At 35.7% G+C, this 15,401-nt stretch overlaps 1 protein-coding gene across 10 annotated transcripts in view; it reads left to right on the forward strand.

Moving 5' to 3' along the window:
• The window catches only part of TSGA10 (testis specific 10), a 105,583-nt gene that overhangs the window by 24,188 nt on the left and 65,994 nt on the right, over nt 1–15,401 (forward strand). For 5 of the 10 annotated variants that reach the window (XM_060309399.1, XM_030838837.2, XM_030838828.2 and 2 more), the window contains 6 exons: nt 5,298–5,363; nt 6,390–6,557; nt 7,133–7,288; nt 12,974–13,144; nt 13,234–13,311; nt 14,490–14,641. In XM_060309399.1, the coding sequence (XP_060165382.1) occupies nt 6,507–6,557; nt 7,133–7,288; nt 12,974–13,144; nt 13,234–13,311; nt 14,490–14,641 (608 nt within the window). In that variant the 5' untranslated portion in view covers nt 5,298–5,363; nt 6,390–6,506. The remainder of the gene's footprint in view (nt 1–5,297; nt 5,364–6,389; nt 6,558–7,132; nt 7,289–12,973; nt 13,145–13,233; nt 13,312–14,489; nt 14,642–15,401) is intronic. The other 5 variants (XM_060309397.1, XM_030838846.2, XM_030838847.2 and 2 more) reach the window with 4 other exon arrangements.

Genomic DNA, 15,401 nt, shown 5'->3' on the forward strand with positions numbered 1-15,401 from the left:
ACCTTGTTTAGGAAGGCCTTCTCACCTCAAGAACTACAAGAATATTTTCTACAGTTTTCTTTAAAGAATTCTTAACATGTATATTTAAAGTTTTAATCCTTCTGGAATTTCTTTTTGTTCTAGTATGAGGTATGGTTGAATAGTCCTTTCTTCAGTCACTGATTTAAAGCGCCATTTTAACAGCTACTGAATTCTTGTACGTGCATGGATATGTTTCTGGACGATTTGGTTTCATTGATTCATTTGCCATCTTCTATGCCACTACCGTATTATTTTAATAACTATAGCTTTATGATATTTTGATAAACATTTTATTTCTTGATTAAATTTTAGTACCCTACCATGACCTTTAGAAACTAGGAATTTAAACACTACTATAAAATGAAGACTTTGATTTCTCCTTGTTGTCTAATGGCTTACAGGCAAGACACATGGTATATGTGAAAGCCAGAAAACAACCTGTTGAAATTTTAAGTGATAACATGTGCTTATTCATCTTGATTTTATTAATCACCAAATTAGTAAATTGTGTCTGTAAGATGGTAGTTTCCCAAAGCTAATTGTTATTACATGTTATTTCATACACATCCTTTTAATATACTCTTGGTAGCATATATAATATAATAAAGCATATATTATTATATAATATAATAAAATAAAAATATATTATTTATTATAATAATTTAATAAAGCATATTATATGGTACTCTTGGTAGCATATGATAAAGCACCTAAATGATCAGGCTATAAACCTAAGTGTTATTGAAGACATTATTTGTTACAGTAATTTGAAACCTAAGAGCCTCGTTAATGAGCACTAGGATGGTATTTGTTTACATACAGTAGCCTCACTTATTTAGAGTGTGTAAAGGATAAGTCTGTATTAATGAAAAGTCTGAATAATGGAATATTTAAATACATGAAGTTTATTACTTTAATATAAGGACACAATCTTCCCGGAGGAAGATTGTGTTGCCTGGAGGAGGTCCTTAGGAGAACTATTTGAGAGAGTAGATAAGAGTGATTTGTTTTTAACTTGCAAATTATTTATCTTGTAATAGTTGTTACCAAAGTATTTGAAGGGTATTTAAAAGTAACTTAACTATTTTAAACATTCTCAACAAACTTTTTTGTTTGTATTGTTTCTTTTTTAATAATAGTTATCATTCATTCACAGTTTAATGGTAAATTGAGTTGTCTTAATTATAAAAATTGTCAAAAAACACTGGATTGATGTTTTATTATGTCTTTCTTGTTTTCTTCTTCAAATTTAAAATTAACAGCACTCCTTCCCAGACTGTGGGAAGCCTAGTTGGCCAAATTCCCATAAAGAGAATGCCTGGTTTAGAAGTCATCAGTTTTAAAGGGTTGTTAGGGTCTGTGTTCTAGAGAGAGAGTGAGTACTCTTTGAGGGTGAATCCTCTGCTATCAAAAGGAAGAATTTCAGGAATGCAGAACATCTAAAATAAAAGAGCTAGGATTTACCTAAAACTGAAAATATTAAATTCATAGATGGAAATTCTGCCTAGCTCAGAAAAGAGTGTTTCTAAGAAATAGATATCCATATATATATGATTTGGAATGTTTGGTGTATTCGAGAATTGGAAAGCTATTTGTAGAAGAGGTGGACTGTAGTCTTAGGGTAGAGATAACATTGCTGATGCAGGGAAAACATTGGAAAGTTAATAAAGAGAGGACAAAATGGAAATAGGTCCTTTGTGTTGGTAAAATGCCCTGAAATGAAAACACCAACCTCAGTGAGGGGATGTTCCAGGTAGAATGGGGATTAGAAAGATGCGTGAAAGGTGCTGGGAATGTGAATACCAATGCGTGTTGTTATCATCATGAAGTCATTGGGTGTACAGTTTAGGCATCCAGTCACTGGGGAGAGATTCCTTGTCTGATTTGTGAGATGAGACTTGAAACAAGAGAATTTCTAATTTGAGAGCTGAGAATGTTTGGGTCCCTGTACTATTTGAGATTATTCTTTAGATATGTGGAGGTAGAGTCTGAGGCTAAAACTGCTGTTTGTCTAGAATTGAGATAGTATTAAATTTATTTACTCAGAAGAGTTTACTTTTAGTCATATTTTTAAAGTCCACTGAGTAACTTCTTCCATCATTCATTCCATGAAAATGTTTTGAGGATTTGCTATTGTATTATCTATCACTATGTAACAAGTTACCCCTAAATCTTAATGACTTCAAACAACAAACATTTATATCTCACAGTTTTAAGTGCAGCTTAACTAAGTAGTTCTAGTTCATGGTTTCTCAGGAAATTGTAATCGAGGTGATGGCCAGGCTGCAGTCATGGCTTGATTGGTACTGGAGGATTTGCTGTTAAGATGACTTATTCAGATGGCTCTTGGCTTTTGACAGGAAGCTTAGTTCCTTGACATGTGAACCTCTCCCTAGGTTGTTTGATATATTCTTTTTTTTTAAATATAAGTTTATTTATTTATTTACTTTTGTTTGCATTGGGTCTTCGTTGCTGCGCGTGGGCTTTCTCTAGTTGCGGTGAGCGGGGGCTACTCTTCATTGCGGTGCGTGGGCTTCTCACTGAGGTGGTTTCTCTTGTGGAGTACAGGCTCTAGGCACGCGGGCTTCAGTAGTTGCGGCACACGGGCTCAGTAGTTGTGGTTCTCAGGCTCTAGAGTGCAGGCTCAGTCGTTGTAGCTCGTGGGCTCTAGAGTGCAGGCTCAGTAGTTGTAGTGCACAGGCTTCAGTAGTTGTGGCACGTGGGCTCAGTAGTTGTGGCTTGCAGGCTGTAGAACGCAGGCTCAGTAGTTGTGGCGCACGGGCTTAGTTGCTCTGCGGCATGTGGGATCTTCCCAGACCAGAGCTCAAACCTGTGTCCCCTGCATTGGCAGGCATATTCTTAACCACTGCGCCACCAGGGAAGTCTCTTGATGTATTCTTTATGGCATCTGTCTTCCCATTGGAGCCAGTGATCCAAAAGAGACAACAAGGAAGAATTTCCAGTGCCTGTTATGATCCAGTCTCAAGAGTTACATACCATCACTTCCACCATATCCTGTTCTTTAGAAGTGAGTCACTAAGTATAGACCACACTTAAGGGGCAGAGAAATTAAGCTCCGTCTTTTGAAGGAAAGAGTATCAGAATTTTGGGACATATTTTAAAGCTTCTACAACCGTAAGCCTTCTTTGATCTTTTCTTCTTGAGTTGTTATCATTCATGACTTAATGCAGTGTTTCCCAGATTACTGAACACAAGTTTGTGAAATATGAAGAAACAGAGTTGCAATTTTACCGTTACTATTTCTTCATACAGTTTATATTTTTAATTAACATGGGGCCATTATTGGACTGGATCTCTGGTAGCTCTTGTCATTACTGTTACTTTGTACGTGATTCGGTCAAAAATGCTTCAGAACCTACTATGAGGAAGACAAGGCGTAAAGCCTGTATCAGTTTCTGACCTACACCCCCAACCACACATGCTTATTCCTTCTCTCTCTCCCTGATTCATTTTTCTCTAGCACTTTCCTACTACTTTCCTCCTCCTTCCCTCTGCTGCAGCCACACTGACCTCCTTACTATTCCTTGGAATTTAGCAGACAATCTTTTGCCTTTTGCTATAGCTGAATGTTCTGCCTGGAATATTCTCCCGAATTTTTACATGGTTGACTCCCTCAGTGAGGACTTCCCTGATCACCCCCTTTAAAATTCCAGCCTATTCCTTCATAAACACTCCCAATATTCTTAAGGATATTGCTCTTTTTTTCTAATCTAGTATGTAATTTATTTGTTAGGTTTATTTTTTGTTGTCTATCCAGCTGGAATGTAAGCTGTCCAAAGGCAAGGATCTTTGTCTATTTTATTCCCTTTTTAAAAATCTTAAGTATAGAACAGATGTGAGTACTCATTATATATTTTTGAATGACACAATGACTATCTGATATATACTTTACCTATTATCTTTTATTTTTCTCTTTTCAACGAGAATGTAAGCTCCATGAGGGTAGAGGTTTCTGTCTGTTTTATTCACTGCTATAGCCGGCAAATAACACAATGTCAGACACATAGTAGACACTCATTAAACAATTGTCAAATAAATGAAAGCACTGGGCTGGCATCTTTTCATTTGAGCCAGTTATAAGTTTGTTTTTCAGAGTGGAATAAGCATTAATGTTTTTATCTTTATAAAAGTAATACATATTTTTTTAATAGAAGAGTATAATGAAGAAAATAGTATGTACTGTTAATCACACCTTGCTATACCTAGACATAATCTATCTTGCGCAATTTACTTATTGGTTATGTTCCATCTGTACCTAGGATATGTGTGTATGAATTTAGTTTTTACAAGAATGTGTCATACTAGATAAAATTTTTGGCAGTGTGAGTTTTTATACTTAATATATATGGACATCTTTGCACATAATTCAGTATAGATCCATTTTTTTTTAGTGTCTACATAGTAGTACACATTAAAGCATTGAAAAATTATCAAAATTATCCAAAACCATATATAACCTTATCCAAACTGTATGTAAGTTATATTCTATACCATAACACCCCTTAGTATATCATAAACTAAAATATAACTGCCAGAGAAATCTTAGAACTTTGGTCTAAAGAACAAATGAGAAGGAATAATTGCAGAAAATTCAAATTTAAAATATAACAGGAGATATTTGTGATTAGAATAACAAGGGGGAGGTTTACGAATTGAGAAATCCATTAAACTAATATGCCAACTTTTAACAAAGAGATTTACAGCTTTACATAAAAACATAGTCAGTATCCTCCAGGAAGGTACAATCTAGTCATAGACTAGATATATGATTGCAGGTGGCTATACTGTAAGACTTTTAAGACAATGTTATAAAACTGATACAAAAAGTATTTTGTGGGTTGGATTGAACTAAACTATTAAAAGAATTCAGAGGAAAGAGCAATCACTTCTGACTATGGTGACTTGGGAAAACTTATTCTAGTCATTCTTTTGACTCTTCCGCATTATCATCTTCAAAATTATAATTAGTATTAACAGTTTGTTCCAGTTTATGAGGAGCAATTTGACAAAATAAAATCAATTAGTATTTTATACAAAACATTAGACAGTTTAAAGGAACTGCTTCATTTCATTCTAGGTTCTTTTACCATCAAAAGTAGGTAAACATAAGAGTGGATTATCTTTTCTTTCGTAAAGTATTCACTGTCTGCATGTTTTTATTTTTAAGCAGCTCCTGTTTTTGATGCTCTCTTTCCAGTGAAATCAGTTTAAACATTTTACACCTAAATAACAATGTTTTCTGGCTTGTTTTTCAGATTGAACTCATTTGCCAGCAAAATAATATAATAGTATTGGAAGATACAATAAAAAGACTCAGATCTGTAAGTACATTTTTCATAAATATATATTAAGGAATCATTTTTATTCTGTTAGTAGGACAGCAAAAATTGTACATATGTTTTGGCTCTCATGCATTTTGTGAACAGTAAAAAATGTTTGTTTTCTAAAATCAGCACGCTCTGCTTGATGCCCAGGGGTACTCCCATCCGTAAGAGCAATGCTATTCTTGCTCTATTTCATCATTACTTCTTTCTTTCCTAGAGCTGGAGAGAACTTTTGGTTGGTTTTATTAATGCTCTTAGCTGTTACTTGATTAAAATGATGGCTGTGAGTAATTTAATTCTCAAAATGTAAGATGTATTTGTGTACACATTTATTCCTCTTAATAATAAATATTTTAAAGTCAAATGTTGTTACTTAGTTCTGAGTAATATGTTCTCTTTAACAATGTGAAATGAAAATTGCTCTGATTAGACATTTTAGTGTTATCATTTAAAATATTTGAAACATCCTCTCTAAAATATCTGTACTTTTTTCCCAATAAAGTATTGGTAAAATAAATATTGTAAAACAAATGTTTCTAAATATATTAAAGTGAATGGAAATGCACTTGAAAGTATATATACGTATAGAATATCCAGCATTCATTTAATTTATTCATTCATTGAATGATTATTGAACAAAATTGAACGCTATGAACAGGTGCTTTAATAGTAGCATACAAGTTTCTCTAAGCAAATTAATTCCATTTTTAGGATTTGTTACTAGATCTGATACAAGAAACAATTCTGGCCTCTCTGAAATTTCTTTACTATTTTTTCTTCAAATTATTGAGTAAATGTAGGGACATTTTCAGTGAAATAAAAATACACTACATTCAGAAATGCTGGAAAAGAAAGGTGTCTAACTGCTTTTTAAAACGTATTGATGAATTATTATTTTTTGAATTATTTTCAAAATACCAAATTTATTATTTTTAAGGATCCTGTTTGCTTTCAACTTTCATTTAGAAAATGATGCTATAGTTTAGCTTGAAATAATGGCCTAATTTTTTCCTCCTTGGCAAGATAATTTTAGAGACTGAAAAAGCACAAAATAAATCTCCTTCCAGACTTGATTCCTTTGTCAAAACTTTAGAAGCAGACAGAGAATACTACAAGAGAGAAGCTCAAAATTTGAGAAAGATGATCAGAAGTAGATCTAAAAGCCCAAGACGCCCATCTCCATCTTCCCGGGTAGGTTTTGGAAACTTATAAATACTTTGGAGTTTGTTGCTCAGTGACTTTTATTCTTTGATTTATCTAATCTGGAAATAATTCCTTTTAATTTGGCATGAATTGGTATACCAACAAGGATGGGAGACAGAGCTCTCTTTGATAGCACAGTGGACCGTTGAAATTGGCCTTTATCCCCAGCATTAGTAGTGGTTGGGGGTAATCATACAAATGTGGAGCAATTTGGGATGAAGTTGTTTAAAAGAGAGGCAATTTTTAAACTTTTTTCATCATTTCATTATATCGTCATGTTTGCTTAACTAGAGATCGTGTGCTGCCATCAGTAGCACCTTTCTATCAGTAACACATGTCAAAGAATAATTTCAGATTTCTTTTTTAAAAAATTTTATTGAAGTATAGTTGATTTACAATGTTCTGTTTAATTTCTGCTGTATAGCAAAGTGACTCAGTTATACATATGTATTCTTTTTCATATTCTTTTCCATTTTGGTTTATCACAGGATATTGAATATAGTTCCCTGTGCTCTACAGAAGGACCTTGTTGTTTATTCAGATTTCTTATGTAATAATTGTAGGGTACAAAGTGTGATGTAGAGCTTTTGAAGACAACAAGAGACCGTGAAGAGCTCAAATGCATGCTGGAAAAATATGAGCGTCATTTGGCAGAAATTCAGGGTAATGTCAAGGTTCTCACATCTGAGAGAGACAAGAGCTTTTTTCTGTATGAGCAGGTAAACTTATTTATAAGTAAACAAAATACATAAATACTAACAATTCTAGAGATAGGTAATTCTTTAAGTTCTATGAGAATGCTTAAATCTGTCAATCAAATTAATCTAACATTTGGGAATTGCCTTTGTTCTTATGATATTCTTAATGAAATGTAATGTATTTGTGTATGTGTACACACACACACACACACACACACACACACACACACACACACACACACACACACACACACACACACACACACACACACACACACGTTATCCCCGTATCCGAAAAAGCTCATATGCATGCATCGGAATAGTCTGATTTTTGGAATAAGAAATGGGGAAAGTGTTAAATGATAGGGTGTGGTGAGTTCAAGGTAAAAAATTTGGACTTGGGGGTTAAAAAATACAAACACATCACTTTGATGTACTGTCAGTCACTTTAGGAATTGCCATATAATTTAATATAGAGAGTAAAATTAGTTTGTAGTTTATCTCTATTTTTAGCTTAAGATTATATAACCCTTATTAATCAAATGGCTTCTTGACTCAACAAATAAACCCCATACATCACCAATATAATTTATTTTAAAAATATCAAATTTTATTAAGAATTACAGCTACTAAGTGCAGGGTTCTGGACTTGCTACTCTAAAAGATAGAAAAAATAAACCAGACACTGTTTTATATGTTTGCAATCTAGTTGGGGAGATAAAATATATTATCTTGTATTTAATTTTTGTTACTTTAGCGTAAGTAGTCTAGAAGATACTGTAAGAAATAAAAGAGGTGAGTACTTTTAGTTATGGTTATCAAGATCTTTGCTAGACGATGTGGAGTTTGAGTCCTGAAGGATGAATGGGGTTTCTTTTATCTTGAAAGGGGTAAGAAAGAACATTCCAGACTAAAGGAATGGTATGAAGCAAAGGATAAAGGTGGGAAAGTCAGTACATAAATGGATCAGTTTATGACTAGAATAAAAGTATATGTCAGTGGAGTAAGGGCTTGAGAGGTAGACTAGACTAGAGCAGGAGTCTGAAAACATTTTCTGTAAGGCCCAGATAAGAAATAGCTTGGGCTTTGCAGGCCATGTGACTTCTGACACAGCTATTCAACTCTATTGTTGTAGTGTGAAAGCAGCTATAGATCATATACAAATGAATGAGTTTGGCTGTGTTCCAGTATAATTTATTTATGAACACTGAAATTTGAGTTTCATATTCTTTTTACCTGTTGTGAAATATTCATCTTGTTTTGATTTTTTTTTAACCATTTAAAAATATAAAAAACATTTTCAGCTTACAGAGTTACAAAAATAGGCAGGCTGGATTTGGCCTGTGAACTATATATAGTTTGCCAATTTCTAGACTACATGGTAGAAGCTGTTCAGAGGGCCCTGTAGGAGGTTTATACTTTGCTTTCTTATAAGCAATGGACAGTCTGTTTGTTTTTTTTTTAAAGTGGAAGAAATATGATGAAATCTACATTTTTACAATTTTAATCTGGTAACAGTTCTTTATTATCTCTTACGTAATCTTTCTATGTTATCATCTTATATAACAATTTCTCCTTCAGGAGATTTGGAGGAGGGGGAAACCATGGACTCTTTTTTTTTTTTTAAATTAATTAATTTATTTGTTTATATTTTTGGCTGCATTGGGTCTTTGTTGCTGAGCGCGGGCTTTCTCTAGTTGCAGTGAGCAGGAGCTACTCTTCATTGCAGTGTGTGGGCTTCTCATTGCTGTGGCTTCTCTTGTTGCTGAGCATGGGCTCTAGGCGTGTGGGCTTCAGTACGTGTGGCATGCATGCTCAGTAGTTGTGGTCCACGGGCTTAGTTGCTCTGTGGCATGTGGGATCTTCCCAGACCAGGGCTCAAACCTGTGTCGCCTGCATTGGCAGGCGGATTCTTAACCACTGCACCACCAGGGAAGTCCCCATGGACTCTTTAGAAGGCTGTTAACAGTAGTCCATGCATGAAGCATTAAGGGACTAACCTAGGGTGTGATCAGTGGAAATAAAGATAGGGACAGATGCAAAAGACACTGAAAAGGAAGACTTAACAAGATTTGATTTTAGCACAAAGGAGGGACAAATGGAGATCACTGAAGTTCTGTTTTGAATGACTGAAGAATTGTGGTAATAGAAAAAGAAACAGGAAAGTCATCAGTGGTTTGAGAGAAAAGATGTGTTTGGTTTCAGAGAAATAGAGTAAGATGATGGCGGTACATCAGGTAGTAACTGCCATCAGGCAGTAAGAAATGTGGGACTGGAGTGGGGAGAGAGGCAAGAGCTGAGTATGTAGATTGAGAAGTCGTCTGTTTTGAGCCTTCAGAATGGATGAAGTTTCTGAATGAGAAAGCTATAAATAGAGTAACAGAGAAGTCAAGATGGAATCTTGGGAAGTTTTATTCAATTGGTAGAGGAACCTTTGAAAGAGATAAAGAAGACAGGAAACTAAGGCAGAACATTGTTATACGCCCAAGGAAGGAAGGAATCTCAAGGAGAGTGTTGAAGGCAATGGCAAGTGTTGCCGAAATATCAAGAACAGGAACTGAGAAGAGGCCATTAGATTTGGTGAGGTCATTACGTGAAATTCTGCAGAGTGGTGGGTGTGGGAGTCAGGTTAGACTGGGGAGAGAGAGTGAGAGGTAAGGAACAGTCAAGATGTACAATCCATGGCACTAAAAAAAAAAAGCCTGTCAAAGGAAAAAGAGACATTTGATGGTAAATGGGGCAGCAGGATTTAGTGACAGTTTTTCAAGATATGGGAGTTGTGTGCATGGTTGAAGAAGTAGAGAAAGAGTCAGTGGAGAGGATGATATTCAAAAAAAAGTAGGATGTGAAACAAAAGTAGGATTCAAAAAGTAGGATATGAAATCATCTGTAGATATAGAATAGATTTGGAACCCGAGGATCGTTGTTGAACAAGTGTGTAAAGAGTTTGTTGGGTTGTCAGTAAGGATTGATGGGCCCTTCTGTCAGGGTAAAAGTAGCCAGGACATGGAAATGGCATATACATTTTGGAGAGAAAGACTGGAACGCTATGATATTTTTTAAACCAGTATTCTACCTGAGTTGTGCTGAATTCAAATTTCACAAAATGGATGGAGTAAACCCACAGCCAACATCATTCTCAATGGTGAAAAACTGAAAGCATTTCCTCTAAGATCAGGAACGAGACAAGGTTGCCCACCCTTGCCACTGTCTTTCAACATAGTTTTGGAAGTTTCAGCCACGGCAATCAGAGAAGAAAAAGAAATAAAAGGAATCCAACTCAGAAAAGAAGAGATAAAACTGTCACTGTTTGCAGATGACATGATACTATACGTAGAGAATCCTAAAGATGCTACCAGAAAACTACTAGAGCTAATCAATGAATTTGGTAAAGTAGCACGATACAAAATTAATGCACAGAAATCTCTTGCATTCCTATACACTAATGATGAAAAATCTGAAAGAGAAGTTAAGGAAACACTCCCATTTACCATTGCAACAAAAAGGTAAAACACCTAGGAATAAACCTACCTATGGAGACAAAAGACCTGTATGCAGAAAACTATGAGACACTGATGAAAGAAATTAAAGATGATACAAATAGGTGGAGAGATATACTATGTTCTTGGATTGGAAGAATCAGCATTGTGAAAATGACTATACTACCCAAAGCAATCTACAGATTCAATGCAATCCCTGTTAAACTGCCAGTGGAATTTTTCACAGAACTAGAACAAAAAATTTCACAATTTGTATGGAAACACAAAAGACAACAGCTAAAGCAATCTTGAGAAAGAAAAACAGAGCTGGAGGAATCAGGCTTCTGGACTTCAGACTATACTACAAAGCTAAAGTAATCAAGACAGTATGGTACTGGCACAAAAACAGAAATATAGATCAATGGAACAGGATAGAAAGCCCAGAGATAAACCCATGCACATATGGTCACCTTATCTTTGATAAAGGAGACAAGACTATACAGCGGAGAAAAGATAGCCTCTTCAATAAGTGGTGCTGGGAAAACTGGACAGCTACATGTACAAGAATGAAATTAGAACAGTTCCTAAAACCATGCACAAAAATAAACTCAAAATGGATTAAAGGCCTAAATGTAAGGCCAGACATTATAAAACTCTTAGAGGAAAACATAAGCAGAACACTCTATGACATAAATCACAGCAAGATCCTTTTTGACCCTCATCCTAGAGAAATGGAAATAACATAAAAGTAAACAAATGGCACCTAATGAAGGTTTTGCACAGCAAAGGAAACCATAAGCAAGACGAAAAGACAACTCTCAGAATGGGAGAGAATATTTGCCAACGAAGCAACTGACAGAGGATTAATCTCCAAAATATACAAGCAGCTCATGCAGCTCAATATCAAAAAAAAAAAAAAAAAACCCAATCCAAAAATTGGCAGAAGACCTAAGTAGACATTTCTCTAAAGAAGATATACAGATTGCCAACAAACACGTGAAAGGATGCTCAACATCACTAATCATTAGAGAAATGCAAATCAAAACTACAATGAGGTATCACCTCACAACAGTCAGAATGGCCATCATCAAAAAATCTAGAAACAATAAATGCTGGAGAGGGTGTGGAGAAAAGAGAACTCTCTTGCACTGTTGGTGGGAATGTAAATTGATACAGCCACTATGGAGAACAGTATGGAGGTTCCTTAGAAAACTACAAATAGAACTACCATATGACCTAGCAATCCCACTACTGGACATATACCCTGAGAAAACCATAATTCAGAAAGAGTCATGTACCACAATGTTCACTGCAGCTCTATTTACAATAGCCAGGACATGGAAGCAACCTAAGTGCCCATCAACAGATGAATGGATAAAGAAGATGTGGCACATATATACAATGGAATGTTACTCAGCCATAGAAAGAAATGAAATTGAGTTATTTGTAGTGAGGTGGATGGACCTAGAGTCTGTCATACAGAGTGAAGTAAGTCAGAAAGAGAAAAACAAATACCGTATGCTAACACATCTATATGGAATCTAAAAAAAAAATTGTTCTGAAGAACCTTGGGACAGGACAGGAATAAAGATGCGGATGTAGAGAATGGACTTGAAGACATGGGGAGGCAGAAGGGTAAGCTGGGACAAAGTGAGAGAGTGGCATGGACATATATACACTAAAATGTAAAATAGATAGCTAGTGGGAAGCAGCTGCATAGCACAGGGAGATCAGCTCAGTGCTTTGTGACCACCTAGAAGGGTGGGATAGGGAGGGTGGGAGGGAGACGCAAGAGGGAGGGGATATGGGGATATATGTATACATATAGCTGTTTCACTTGTTATACAGCAGAAACTGACACACATTGTAAAGCAATTATCCTCCAAATAAAGATGTTAAAAAAAAAAGTCTAAAAAAAAAATAGATGGAGTACCATATATATTTCTTAGTAAAACACTGTCTCTTTCATTGACTGCTTCCAAATTAATTTTTTTTTTAATTTTTGGCAAAGACATTGTAAACCAAGCTTCTATTTGTAGACATTCATTTACATATGGGGGAATCATTTGCATTTATATGTGTAAACTCATTAAAGAATTATACCATTATCCTGCCACATGCATATTAATATAGGTTTGCATTTTAACTGGCTGGATATAAGATAGCTGTATTTATTTCTGTTCTAAAGCTTGTTAAATAAAAGTCTATCTGTGTATTTAAATAATAGGCACAGGAAGAAATTGCCCGACTTCGACGAGAAATGATGAAAAGCTGTAAATCTCCTAAATCAACAACAGCTCATGCCATCCTCCGGCGGGTGGAGACTGAGAGAGATGTGGCCTTCACTGATTTACGAAGAATGACCACAGAACGAGATAGTCTAAGGGAAAGGCTGAAGGTTTGGAAGAATTTTATCTATACGAGCATTTGTGAGACACCATGCAGTGACATTGAAAGCGCTCTGTTTTGTTTTTGTTTTTTAAACAGATTGCCCAAGAGACAGCATTTAATGAGAAGGCTCACTTGGAACAAAGGATAGAGGAGCTGGAGTGTACAGTTCATAATGTAAAGAAAAATCACTTTTGCACTTTCGGCTATAAACTCTCAGCGGTTCCCCCCTTTCCCCCTTTTCTGTGTTCAGAGAAGTTGGTTTTTTGTTTTTTGTTTTTGTTTTTGTTTTTTTGTGGTACACGGGCCTCTCACTGTTGTGGCCTCTTCCGTTGCGGAGCAAGCCTCCGGACACGCAAGCTCAGCGGCCATGGCTCACAGGCCCAGCTGCTCCGTGGCATGTGGGATCTTCCCAGACCGGGGCACGAATCCATGTCCCCTGCATTGGCAGACGGACTCTCAACCACTGCGCCACCAGGGAAGCCCCGAGAAGTTGGTTTTTTATGATAGTGTTTGTAATCCTAATATATTTATGGTAGTATGTATGGTGTAAATAGTCACCTTTTCATTATTTATTTCCTTCTAAAAAATGTGAGTGAAGTCTTTTTTTGTGTTAGGTTGCAAAGTGTGTTTTTTTAAATAAACCATTAGGGATGCATTCTAAGGGATTTTAGCAACTTTGTCATCTCCCTGTTTCATTAACGATAACATTGCCAGGGATAGAAAAACTGGCTTATTCTACCTAAAGAGTAGCTAGGGTAGAGAAAATTATAATGAAATGGCAATTAATGAAATGTATTTAAACTGAATTTCATTGTGAAGCATCACCTTTTTACTAATCAAGGATTTGAGATGCTATGAATATATATTTGAAATGTTTTTACTATATAAACAGAATTAAGGGAATTCAACTTTCTTTTAACCAAATTTAATTGATTATATTTCTGAATTCATCTGTTTTATGTTGTTATAATGAGTTTTAGAAAAAGCAGTAGACAGGAGAAAAACATTATTTTTCATAATCCCACTTTATATATGTAATTTGTTAATGCTGAGCAACAAATAAGAAATCCTTTTGCAAATAAGCTGTGTGTGCTATAGTCCAGCTGAACCAGACTGAAAATATAGATATGTATACTGTGATAGGCTTTATGGAAAAGCTGTGCAGTGGCTTGTCTGAGTTCCTGCTCCACGGTAGCCTTGTCCATACAGCCTCCTGCAACGTTTAAGTCTAATCTGATCATCTCATTGTGTGAATCTTATATACCAGTTTGTACAAAGAGAGGATGTCTCTTTAGGAAGATTACTGAAACGTTTTTAGTGATGGCAGTAACTTTGTCATTCTGCTTGTATAGCTCGATGATGAACGTATGGAACAAATGTCAAATATGACTTTGATGAAGGAAACCATAACCACTGTGGAAAAAGAAATGAAATCACTAGCAAGAAAGGCAATGGATACCGAAAGTGAACTTGGCAGACAAAAAGTAGAGAATAATTCTTTGAGGTAAACTCAATTACCATTAAACAACTAATAGTTTAACTATAAATAATAGCTCTGCTTTTTGTAGTGTATTTTATAGTGATAATTAAGTTATTTGTTGACTTTATTTTCTGAGAGGATTATTATGAAGCAGTCATAGACACCTTAGCAGACATTAAATGATTTCCTGAAGGTCAGTCACAGACTGGGAATGCCACACTTAACTAGTAATCTTAATCTTATATTTGCAGAAGGCCTCAATGTTTAGCTGAAATAGCTTTTACACAGCCCTCCTGTGTAAAGAGCATATTTGACTTTGGTATTTCACTGCTTAATTTATTTTTTATTTTATTTATTTAGTTTTGGCTGCATTGGGTCTTTGTTGCTGAACGCAGGCTTTCTCTAGTTGCAGCGAGCGGTAGCTACTCTTCGTTGCGGTGCGTGGGCTTCTCATTGTGGTGGCTTCTCTTGTTGTGGAGCATGGGCTCTAGGGCGTGCGGGCTTCAGTAGTTGTGGCGCGCGGACTCAGTAGTTGTGGGGCACAGGCTTAGTTGATCTGCGGCATGTGGGATCTTCCCAGACCAGGACTCGAACCCATGTCCCCTGCATTGGCAGGTGGATTCCTAACCACTGCACCACGAGGGAAGCCCTTACTGTTTTATTTACCTTATAACTTTAGTTATGTTCTGGGATCTGAATGATATAAGAAAGCACAAAGCAGCGGTTTGATAGTAGCTTAGGAAAGGGGTAGTTTAGCATGTAATAAAAGCCATAGCAGAGAAAT

Source organism: Globicephala melas, chromosome 12 (assembly GCF_963455315.2).
Source record: "Globicephala melas chromosome 12, mGloMel1.2, whole genome shotgun sequence".
Taxonomy (NCBI): Eukaryota; Metazoa; Chordata; class Mammalia; order Artiodactyla; family Delphinidae; genus Globicephala; species Globicephala melas.